The sequence below is a fragment of the Lactuca sativa genome, chromosome 3 (genome assembly GCF_002870075.4).
Source record: "Lactuca sativa cultivar Salinas chromosome 3, Lsat_Salinas_v11, whole genome shotgun sequence".
Taxonomy (NCBI): domain Eukaryota; kingdom Viridiplantae; phylum Streptophyta; class Magnoliopsida; order Asterales; family Asteraceae; genus Lactuca; species Lactuca sativa.
The window spans coordinates 120,308,884-120,321,997 of record NC_056625.2 but is presented as its reverse complement, the minus strand read 5'-3'; the positions used below and the strand labels follow the sequence as shown (position 1 = coordinate 120,321,997).

Here is a 13,114-nt window from a genome sequence, read left to right as displayed (position 1 = left end):
AGCACTATTAAGTATAGTTAAATTTGCATGTTTGCTAATATTTCATTTAGTGTAATATACTACTAATGTATTATTTAAAAAACAAATCGGGTATTTTGATATACCCTAATATTTTTACGCCTACCATATACCCGAATTTTCATACCCGATACCCGATGTAGTCTACGTGAATTTGAAACAGTCAGGACGGGTAGTTCAAGTTTCCGTTATTTTTACATGCCTAATTTGGGTCTCCATTTTATTCTTCCATTTTAGGCATCCACGGGTCTTAAAATCTAAGTTATTGTTGACCAGTGGATTTTGATCTCTTAAGCTACCAATGCGACATGTTGTTACAACATGTTTTTAGTTACAAGTTTATGTTTATGTTAATTGTACAAGGCTAATGTACGTTGCATATAGATCGATTAGTAGAAATTGTGAATTTGATATTGATAAAATGTGAGGAATAAAACATCCCTTGAAACGTTTGCTGACGGGAAAAATAAACGCCTACTAATGTCCTCAACCATGTTTTTGTTTATGTAATATCAAGCTACAAAAGCAAAAAACATGACAAATATTTTATGACCATTGTTTTATAAACACTGCATGTGGATCAGCCCCACCTTGATATGGATCCCCAGATACATAGAACCCATTAGGCGTTACTAACCAATAACAATGTGCAGTACCCGATTCTCCTCGATAACATATGTCACGAATGTGGTTGTCATACAAAGCTAAGCTTTGAAATCTTGAACCCCACCAAAAGTAGCCATAATCAAGAGTGAGACCATCTATCCTGGCACCAAAAGACCAGGTGTAATTTCCATTGAATGGAATGGTATGATTCCCAAAATCAGTATCTCCTGATTTGATATGCGCAACAATATTACCATGGACATTACTCCGAACAGAAACATCCCACTTTGTAGTAAAACATGAATGAGCTATCAAAGCGAATGAGGATGCCAGTATTACAAAGATGAATACGTTATGCATTGTAGAACACCTGTCAAGAGTTTACATATCTTTTGTGCATGCAACTTCTTTCTATTTATATGTGTTTATGAAGGACGATGGCAACCAAACTTTGAGGGATTTCTGGAAGAGTCTCATCATTGCCCTTTTAATGAGGATGGCGTTTCATTCCCGTGGAAGATTCTCATTAATGCCCTATTAATGCCCTTTTCTAGATTCTCAATTTTTGAATTGTTTTTAAAAAATTGTTAGTTATAATGGTGTTTGTAATTTTTTTTATAAATATATTAAATTTTGAAATAACACCGATTTGGTAAATATTTTTAAAACTATACGTATTTGGTAAATATTTTTTTTTAAAACATCTTTTTTGTTAAAAAAAAAAACTCCATATTTTTGATTTGGTAGTTTTTCGTACAACTTAAGTTTTACGTTATATGTTTTCAAAGGCAATTCTATCATATTTCGGATTTGTAAAGCTCATCAGTTTCATCGATAATTCTATCTTATTTCGGTTTCCGTTCACAACTATATTTTTATGATGCAATGGGTGAAGAAAAAAATGTCATTTATGTGGAAGGGTGTTTGAGTTATGTATATGTTTATCTATTGTTCTATTCTGTCAACACTTACTAATGGTGGTTGGTATGACACAATTACCCTTTATACCATACCCCTGAACTTGTTGAATTCCCTCAATTCTCACCAAATTACCCTTGATACTTATTTGAGGATATATATATATATATATATATATATATATATATATATATATATATATATATATATATATATATATATATATATATATATATGTGACAACCCGAAATTTATTCCTTTGCGGTAACCCATTTCCGTTAATAGAATATTTTATTTTATTATTGTTATTAAGATTTCCGTTAACATTTAGGTTAGACAAATCAACTAATGATTTATTTTATTTTAGTGTCGAAATGAAATAAATAAAAATACGTGTAATACCCTCAAATTTATTTGGGAAAAATTTTTAGTTTGCAACTAAGCCGGGTTACGACCATTTAATCGGGTAAAAATTTAAATTCCGTTTAACGTCGGTATGGGGTGGATCCCCACCTGGCCGCCAACTCAAACCCTATATAAGGGATGAGTGGCTTTCCCATGAGCTTTTTCTCACTCCTAGGAGCTTTCTCTCTCTCTTCTCTCTCTCTCTCTCTCTCTCTCTCTTTCTCTCTACAAGTGGGTTTAGCCAAGAAACACCTCATTCAAGCTCCAAATCCGTAAGTAATCATCCCTAGCTTGTTGTTTTGGTTTGTGCTCATACAAATTCAGGATTTAACCATCCAAAATATCTTAAAAACTAGAGTTTACGGTTTGGGAACACCTCCCAAAACCGTGAACTCCTATAAGGGGGTTTTGAAGCCCCAAAATCCCTCCAAAACCTTTCTAATGCTTATCTATGACTTAGAAACTTGCATGTATGAAGTTAGAAACCCATAATCGTGCCTTTAACGGAGTAAACATGAGTTTACGGTCCGTGAACATTCATGAACCATAAACACCAAGAAGGGTGTTTTGGTGTCCGTAACTCCTTCCTTAGCGTGTTTGATGGACTAGAAACTTGTATGAATGAGCCTAGGACCACAAAATACAAAGGAAGTGTAGTGACCATGGGTTTACGGCCATAAACCATAGGGTTCACAATCGTAAACTCCCAAGGAGTGGTCCAAGGACCGCAAACTCCATGGGAGTGCCCCTTTTGAACCCTAATCACTTCTCAAGCCATGGATTTGATCTTAGAACCCTTTCTAATGATACAAGACACCTTAAAGCACTTAAATACCCTCCTCCCATGAGTTTATGGCCGTAAACTCATGGGGGAAATGGTCCCTCAACCGCAAACTCACCTAGGGTGAGTAGTTGACGAGTAAACTCCACAATGAGGCCTTACACTCCTTCCTTGCAACCCAATAGCCTCCTACCACTTGACCAAAGCGTTTTTCTTCGCATTAGGATGTCTATATGTGTTTAATTAGTGTTTAGTCACTAATTATATGTAAACATATGTCTTCATATGTTTCTAGGGTCATAGGGTGTGTTCAAATCTTCACTTGACACCTAGCATCATACCCGACATTCCATTCACTCCACTCGCTGCAGGTGAGTTCATACCCCTTAATTAACATTTCAAATGTTTTTAAATGCTTTTATGGGGGGGGGGGGGGGGAATACAAGTTGAATCCAACAATTTATAGTATCAATCACATGTGATTTGTAACTTACAATCAAATAGGGATTTCTATACTTTTAACCGTTTTGCCTTCAAAAACTGTTTTCAAGGTTTATCAAACTCATTTTTATGTAAATTGTTATAAAAACTATTTTCAAACTCTTTAAAACTTCTTATGTTTCTAAAATATATCCACACCAATATGTTTATATAAGTAAGACTTGAAGGACTTAGGCTGATAGCTCGCCTTATTACCTGTTCTTGTTTGATTGGGGTCTTGGGGTATATTGTTAACTGTCCGACTGTCGTTGAATTCTTAGTTATATATTGTATGTATTGTGTTGGATATGAATACCTTCGTTTATTTCAATATTTATGAGTATCCGAGAACGACCGGAACATGCCAGTTAACTATAATAGGTATAGTTAAGGTTTACCACTCCTCACTACCATTACTATGATACTTACAACAGTTAGTGATATTATGAGTCGCTACATGTTAAGTACTATACATAAAGAATACTATGTGCTATAACAGAAGAATACTAAATACATTGCACCGAGAAGCACACTATGCACTAATACAAGAGAACATACTAATACAGAATGTCATACACTATTTTCACATACGACACTTTACTACGCCTTCACCGTGTAACCTTAGTCTCCTGGAGGGAGAGCAGGCTCTACGTGTATAGATCTATACAGGGCGGACACTCACACATCCCGACTGCTAGCTACAGTCCGAGCCGACTAGGCCCAGAGATGATAACATGCTACCACACTACATATGACCTGGAGGGTCATGATACATTCAATCGCCTATCCGCATGGTTACATACGTATTCACATTCGGAACCCTAATCTAACAAATTACGAATTGAAGGTAAAGTAGACTCCCCCAGGTGTAATAAATACATATCGCTACCTAGAGTCTGCGGTTAATTACCATCCAGTCGGCAGTAACACTGCTAGAATAATACATTATTTTCCCATTTACTTTGTTCAATTGAAGTCCAAATTATATTTTTATAATTATGTGTCTAATTGGGAAAAACTTTTATACACTCAAAGGATCAAACTTAAAAGAAACCAAGTATTGGCAGAAGACTACTTTTGTTAGAAAATATAGGATTTTCCAGAGATTCACACTACTTTCAAACTTAATAACAACATTCATGTTATACGATTGTAAACATTTTATACAAGCAATGACATAAAATACTTATGAACTCACCAGCTTTATTCTGATACTCGTTTTCAAAATAACTTGTATTCTCAGGTCGGCAACAGAAAGGTACAGATGCAGTTTTTGAGAAGACGAAGCGCATACAAGACTCCTCTTTATTTTTTATTATACTTTTGGTGTCTGAAAAACTGTACAAAACACGCTTGTATTACAATTTCTTTATTAATGCAATGGATGTTGTTGCTTGTTTTTACTATTATGCATTGTTATGATACTGTACATGACGTCCTCCACCCAAGAACGTATTCCGCCGTTCTAGGTTTTGGGGTGTGACAATATATGTGTGTGTGTGTATGTGCGTGTGTTTGTGTGTGTAAGTATGTATGTATTTGTACATGTAAGAATGTGAGTATAAGGTTTACAATTTAGTGTTTAAGGTTTAATGTGTGTGTATATATATATATATATATATATATATATATATATATATATATATATATATATATGACATATACTTATAATAATAATCAAATAATAATAAATTTCTATAATGATATAACTAATAATAATACTATATTTTGAATAATTTAATTTTATTGGTAAAGTAACAATAATAATTATATATTTAAAAATTATATTTATAACTCTAAGAATAATAATAGTTATGATTTATGAAACCAATATAAAATAAATTTGAGTTTGAATCTTACAAAATGAATTTTATTTTAATCTTCTATCGGAAAATAGTATGAGATTTCCAACGAAATACCTACAAAATCCATAAAAAAAAAAAAGCGGTCAAATACGTACGATTAATTTTCGTGAAAATATTGAAATATTGCGCCTTTTCCATTACCAATCAATTGACACCTTAATCCTCCATCTTCTCTCCTTTTTCTCACCTTCACGTCTTCTGGCATAAATGAATAAAAAAACCCAAGTTACTCTCCTTGAGACCACCATCGAGCGAAATTATTGTTGCTCTCTTTCACTTCACCCCCGTAGTTTGCTTTATTGTTTCTCATGTTGCTCCTCCACCGTCAACGACGATGACTGTCTCTCGTGTTGCCTTTCTGCCTCCTCCACCATCGTCGTTACCATCTTTTTCTCCGATTGCCATAAACTATTAGTTATTGCTAGCATCTGCCTATCATATCTATACCTTCGGCTCAGTCTTCTCTCACGCTCACAACTCCGGTCGATCCCTCAGGTGATAAAATCACTGAGACCTAGATTCTTTCTTGTTATTTATCTATGATTTCAGATTTTTATTTAGATTCTTGTAATGTGTCTGTGAATCCCTATTCTCATTTATTTTTATGATACTTGTTGTGAATATGTGAGTTTGATAAATGTTATTGTTGGTTTGTTACTTTTGTTACAGATTTTTGAGTTTGATACTTTTGATACAGATTTGTACTTTGGCTCTTGATTATGCTCTGAAAACTGATTAGTAACTTATTCTGGTGTTTCAATTTGTTCATAGTGCCAACCTAAAAACATAGCTTATGGTTATGTGTTGGATTTTAATTTTTTACCTGAATCCCATATCATAGCACCAAGATTTCCAAGAGATGTTGAGCATCCAACTGCCAATATATGACATGCCAAATGATTTCTTTTATTTTATTTTACATTTATATATAGCTACTTAGTACTTTTTTTCTAATTAAATATGTTGAGTTATATAGAATCTTGTTGAATTGGTTGAGCTTCAAGATAGAGAAGTAGGAGATGTCGCTATTATATAGTTACTCAAGGTATTGTTTCCTAGTCCATCCATTTTTGTTTTGGCCAATGTATTAGAATCCTGATGGAAAATGCTTATTAACCTATGGTTTTGATAAAACTTCAAAGAGAAAATGATCTTGTTAAAAACAAGATTCACCACACATCCGTGATAAGTGGATACAAAGTAAGTGTTAACATTACTTGGTTAACAGTCAAGTCTACATTTTTAATGCTATTGGATTAAGTACAAGATTGAAAATAAAGTCTATGTCTTAAATTCATATGCAAATCCAATTTTTAATCTAAAACGCCTATTTGTTTATGTAGATCTAATAGTGGAGGTCATTTTTTCTCCAATTCTAGACAAGAAATGGACTATTGGATTTTTCATTTTTTTCTTCATTTCTAGACAAGAAATGGACTATTGGATATTTTTAAAATTGTAAAGGTATTGGATTTTATTTAGAATATGTAAATGTATTAGATTTGTATTTTTATAGGTTATTTTATTGAATTTGTATTATTATATGTGTAATCTGCTGGTGTATATTTTTATAGGTTAATATATTAGATTAATATTATTATAAATGTAATGTATTGGGTTTATTTTTTACAAGTTAATGTATTTAATTTTATTATTATAAGTTCAATGTATTGATAAAAACCTGGATTTTTTTAATTAAATAGAATATTTTGTTGGAAATAGGTTGGAAAGATGATATGCGTGTATTCCGTTGGAAATATTATGTTAGGAAACCTAGTTGGTATTTAGTTGGAAATTTCCTACGAAATATTATGTAGGAAATATGTTATACATTTAATTTTGTTGTTACTGTGTTTCCCACGGCCTTTTTTCCAACAAACCAATTTTGTTGGAAGTGTGCTGGTAAACCCTATTTCCAACAAATTTCTAACGCAATAGCTTGTAGGTACTCCTACATTTCTCTAGTAGTGTGATTTCCCATATTTAAAGGGATGATAATTTTTTAATTATTTACCATAATTAGATGTGGTTAAATTTGCTACTGAATGATTCAAGCACTATTAAGTTAAATTTGTATGTTTGCTAATATTTCATTTAGTGTAATATACTACTAATGTATTATTTAAAAAACAAATCGGGTATTTTGATATACCCTAATATTTTTACGCCTACCAGATACCCGAACTAACTAAATATTGGGATTACCGTATACCCGAATTTTCATACCCGATACCCGATGTATTCTACGTGAATTTCAAACGGTTAGGACGGGTAGTTCAAGTTTCCGTTAATTTTACATGCCTAATTTGGGTCTCCATTTTATTCTTCCCTTTTAGGCATCCATGGGTCTTAAAATCTAAGTTATTGTTCACCAGAAGATTTTGATCTCTTAAGCTACCAATGCGACATGTTGTTACAACATGTTTTTAGTTGCAAGTTTATGTCTATGTTAATTGTACAAGGCTAATGTACGTTGCATATAGATCGATTAGTAGAACTTGTGAATTTGATATTGATAAAATGTGAGGAATAAAACATCCCTTGAAACGTTTGGTGACGGGAAAAATAAACGCCTACTAATGTCCTTAACCAAGTTTTTGTTTATGTAATATCAAGCTACAAAAGGAAAAAACATGACAAATATTTTATGACCATTGTTTTATAAACACTGCATGTGGATCAGCCCCACCTTGATATGGATCCCCAGATACATAGAATCCATTAGGCGTTACTAACCAATAACAATGTGCAGTACCCGATTCTCCTCGATAACATATGTCATGAATGTGGTTGTCATACAAAGCTAAGCTTTGAAATCTTGAACCCCACCAAAAGTAGCCATAATAAAGAGTGAGACCATCTATCCTGGCACAAAAAGACCAGGTGTAATTTCCATTGAATGGAATGGTATGATTCCCAAAATCAGTATCTCCTGATTTGATATGCGCAACAATATTACCATGGACATTACTCTGAATAGAAACATCCCACTTTGTAGTAAAACATGAATGAGCTATCAAAGCGAATGAGGATGCCGGTATTACAAAGATTAATACGTTATGCATTATAGAACACCTGTCAAGAGTTTACATATCTTTTGTGCATGCAACTTCTTTCTATTTATATGTGTTTATGAAGGACGTTGGCAACCAAACTTTGAGGGATTTCTGGAAGAGTCTCATCATTACCCTTTTAATGATGAAGGTGTTTCATTCCCGTGGAAGATTCTCATTAATGCCCTATTAATGCCCTTTTCTAGATTCTTAATTTTTGAATTGTTTTTAAAAAATTGTTAGTTATAATGGTGTTTGTAATTTTTTTATAAATATATTAAATAATGAAATAACACCGATTTGGTAAATATTTTTTTTTTGAAACATCCTTTTCGTTAAAAAAAACTCCATATTTTTGATTTGGTAGTTTTTCGTACAACTTACGTTTTGCGTTATATGTTTTCATAGGCAATTCTATCATATTTCGGCTTGGTAAAGCACATCAGTTTCATCGATAATTCTATCTTATTTCGGTTTCCGTTCACAACTATATTTTTATGATGCAATGGGTGAAGAAAAAAATGTCATTCATGTGGAAGGATGTTTGAGTTATGTATATGTTTATCTATTGTTCTATTCTGTCAACACTTACTAATGGTGGTTGCTATGACAAAATTACCCTTTATACCATACCCCTAAACTTGTTGAATTCCCTCAGTTCTCACCAAATTACCCTCAATACTTTTTTCAGGATATATATATATATATATATATATATATATATATATATATATATATATATATATATATATATATGTGTGTGTGTGTGTGTGTGTGTGTGTGTGTGTGTGTGTGACAACCCGAAATTTATTCCGTTGCGGTAACCCATTTCCGTTAATAGAATATTTTATTTTATTATTGTTATTAAGATTTCCGTTAACATTTGGGTTAGACAAATCAACTAATGATTTATTTTATTTTAGTGTCGAAATCAAATAAATAAAAACACGTGTAATACCATCAAATTTATTTGGGAAAAATTTTAGTTTGCAATTAAGCCGGGTTACGACCATTTAATCGGGTAAAAATTTAAATTCCGTTTAACGTCGATATGGGGTGGATCCCCACCTGGCCGCGAACTCAAACCCTATATAAGGGATGAGTGGCTTTCCCATGAACTTTTTCTCACTCCTAGGAGCTTTCTCTCTCTACACTCTCTCTCTCTCTCTACAAGTGGGTTTAGCCAAGAAACACCGCATTCAAGCTCCAAATCCGTAAGTAATCATCCCTAGCTTGTTGTTTTGGTTTGTGCTCATACAAATTTGGGATTTAACCATCCAAAATATCTTAATGACTAGAGTTTACGGTTTGGGAACACCTCCTAAAACCGTAAACTCCTATAATGGGGTTTTGAAGCCCCAAAACCCCTCCAAAACCTTTCTAATGCTTATCTATGACTTAGAAACTTGCATGTATGAAGTTAGAAACCCAGAATCGTGCCTTTAAGGGAGTAAACATGAGTTTACGGTCCGTGAACATTCATGAACCGTAAACACCAAGAAGGGTGTTTTGGTGTCCTTAACTCCTTCCTTAGCATGTTTAATGGACTAGAAACTTGTATGAATGAGCCTAGGACCACAAAATACAAAGGAGTGTAGTGACCAAGGGTTTACGGCCGTATACCATAGGGTTCACGACCGTAAACTCCCAAGGAGTGGTCCAAGGACCGCAAACTCCATGGGAGTGCCCCTTTTGAACCCTAATCACTTCTCAAGCCATGGATTTGATCTTAGAACCCTTTCTAATGATACAAGAGACCTTAAAGCACTCAAATACCCTCTTCCCATGAGTTTATGGCCGTAAACTCATGGGGGAAATGGTCCTTCAACCGTAAACTCACCTAGGGTGAGTAGTTGACGAGTAAACTCCACAATGAGGCCTTACACTCCTTCCTTGCAACCCAATAGCCTCCTAGCACTTGACCAAAGCGTTTTTTTTCGCATTAGGATGTCTATACGTGTTTAATTAGTGTTTAGTCACTAATTATATGTAAACAAAGGTCTTTATATGTTTCTGCGGTCATAGGGTGTGTTCAAATCTTCACTTGACACCTAGCATCCTACCCGACATTCCATCCACTCCACTCGCTGCAGGTGAGTTCATAACCCTTAATTAACCTTTCAAATGTTTTATGGGGGGAATACAAGCTGTATCCAACAATTTATAGTATCAATCACATGTGATTTGTAACTTACAAAATAAAAAGGGATTTCTATACTTTAACCGTTTTGCCTTCAAAAACTGTTTTCATGGTTTATCAAACTCATTTTTATGTAAATTGTTATAAAAACTATTTTAAACTCTTTCAAACTTCTTATGTTTCTAAAATATATCCACACCAATATGTTTATATAAGTAAGACTTGAAGGACTTAGGCTGATAGCTCGCCTTATTACCTGTTCTTGTTTGATTGGGGTCTTGGGGTATATTGTTAACTGTCCAACTGTCGTTGAATTCTTAGATATATATATTGTATGTATTGTGTTGGATATGAATACCTTTGTTTATTTCAATATTTATGAGTATCCGAGAACGACTGGAACATGCCAGTTAACTATAATAGGTACAGTTAAGGTTTACCACTCCTCGCTACCATTACTATGATACTTACAACAGTTAGTGATATTATGAGTCGCTACATGTTAAATACTATACATAATGAATACTATATGTTATAACAGAAGAATACTAAATACATTGCACCGAAAAGCACACTATGCACTAATATAAGAGAACATACAAATACAGAATGTGATACACTATTTTTACATACGGCACTTTACTACGCCTTCACCGTGTAACCTTAGCCTCCCTGAGGGAGAGCGGGCTCTACGTGTATAGATCTATACAGGGCAGACACTCACACATCCCGACTGCTAGCTACAGTCCGAGCCGACTAGGCCCAGGGATGATAACATGCTTCCACACTACATATGACCTGGAGGGTCATGATACATTCGATTGCCTATCCGCATGGTTACATAGGTATTCACATTCGGAACCCTAATCTAACAAATTACAAATTGAAGGTAAAGTAGACTCCCCGAGGTGTATTAAATACATATCGCTACCTAGAGTCTGCGGTTAATTACCATCCAGTCGGCAGTAACACTGCTAGAATAATACATTATGTTCCCATTTACTTTGTGCAATTGAAGTCCAAATTATATTTTTATTATTATGAGTCTAATTGGGAAAAACATTCATACACTCAAAGCATCAAACTTACAAGAAACCAAGTCAGAAGACTACTTTTATTAGAAAATATAGGATTTTCTAGAGATTCACACTACTTTCAAACTTAATAACAACTTTCATGTTATACGATTGTAATCATTTTATACAAGCAATGACACTAAATACTTATGAACTCACCAGCTTTATGCTGATACTCGTTTTCAAAATAACTTGTATTCTCAGGTCGGCAATAGACAGGTACAGATGCAGTTTTTGAGAAGACGGAGCGCATACAAGACTCCTCTTTATTTTTTATTATAGTTTTGGAGTCAAACAAACTGTACAGAACACGCTTATATTACAATTACTTTATTAATACAATGGATGTTGTTGCTTGTTTTTACTATTATGCATTGTTATGATACTGTACATGACGTCCTCCACCTCATAACATATTCCGCCGTTCTAGGTTTTGGGGTGTGATAATATATGTGTGTGTGTATGTGCGTGTGTTTGTGTGTGTACGTATGTATGTATTTGTACATGTAAACATGTGAGTATAAGGTTTACGGTTTAGTGTTTAAGGTTTTATGTATATATACGACATATACATATAATAATAATCAAATAAAAATAAATTGCTATAATGATATAACTAATAAAAATACTATTTATAACTTTAAGAATAATAATAGTTATGATTTATGAAACCAATATAAAATAAATTTGAGTTCGAATCTTACAAAATGAATTTCTTTTTTTTTTAATCTTCTGTCAGAAAATAGTATGAGATTTCCAACGAAATACCAACAAAATCCATAAAAAAAAAGTGGTCAAATACGTATTGCTTAATTTTCGTGAAAATATTGAAATATTGCGCCTTTTCCATTCCCAATCAATTGACACCTTAATCCTCCGTCTTCTCTCCTTTTTCTCACCTTCACGTCTTCAGACATAAATGAATTAAAAAACCCTAGTTACTCTCCTTGAGACCACCATCGAAGCAAAATTATTGTTGCTCTCTTTCACCTCACCCCTGTAGTTCGCTTTATTGTTTCTCATGTTGCTCCTCCACTATCAACGACGATGACTGTCTCTCATGTTGCCCTTCTGCCTCCTCCACCATCGTCATTACCATCTTTGTCTCTGATTGCCATAAACTATTAGTTATCGCTAGCATCTGCCTATCATATCTATACCTTCGGCTCACTCTTCTCTGACGCTCACACCTCCGGTCGATCCCTCAGGTGATAAACTCACTATGACCTAGATTCTTTCTTGTTATTTATCTATGATTTCAGATTTTTACTTAGATTCTTGTAATGTGTATGTGAATCACTATTATCATTTATTTGTATGATACTTGTTGTGAATCTGTGAGTTTGATAAATGTTATTGATGGTTTGTTACTTTTGTTAAAGATTTTTGAGTGTGATACTTTTGCTACATATTTGTGATTTGGCTCTTGATTATGAAAACTGATTAGCAACTTATTCTGGTGTTTCAATTTGTTCATAGTGCCAACCCAGAAACATAGCTTATGGTTATTTGTTGGATTTTAATTTTTTACCTGAATTCGAAATCACAGCACCAAGATTTCCAAGAGATCTTGAGCATCCAACTGCCAATATAAGACATGTCAAATTATTTCTTTTATTTTATTTTACATTCATATATAGCTACTTAGTACTTTTTTCTAATTAAATATGTTGAGTTATATAGAATCTTGTTGAATTGGTTGAGCTTCAAGATAGAGAAGTAGGAGATGGCACTATTATATAGTTACTCAAGGTATTGTTTCCTAGTCCATC

General features: G+C 33.6%; 1 protein-coding gene across 1 annotated transcript; it reads right to left on the bottom strand.

Moving 5' to 3' along the window:
* Positions 1 to 564: 564 nt before the first annotated feature.
* LOC111902389 (S-protein homolog 5-like) lies at positions 565 to 984 on the bottom strand. The gene has a single exon (XM_023898228.1). The coding sequence runs from the start codon at positions 982 to 984 to the stop codon at positions 565 to 567; it is 420 nt and encodes a 139-aa protein (XP_023753996.1).
* Between the last annotated feature and the right edge of the window lie 12,130 nt (positions 985 to 13,114).

Coding starts and splice junctions, on each gene's coding strand:
- LOC111902389 (XM_023898228.1), bottom strand. CDS start 984: ATGCATAACGTATTCATCTTTGTAATACTGGCATCCTCATTCGCTTTG.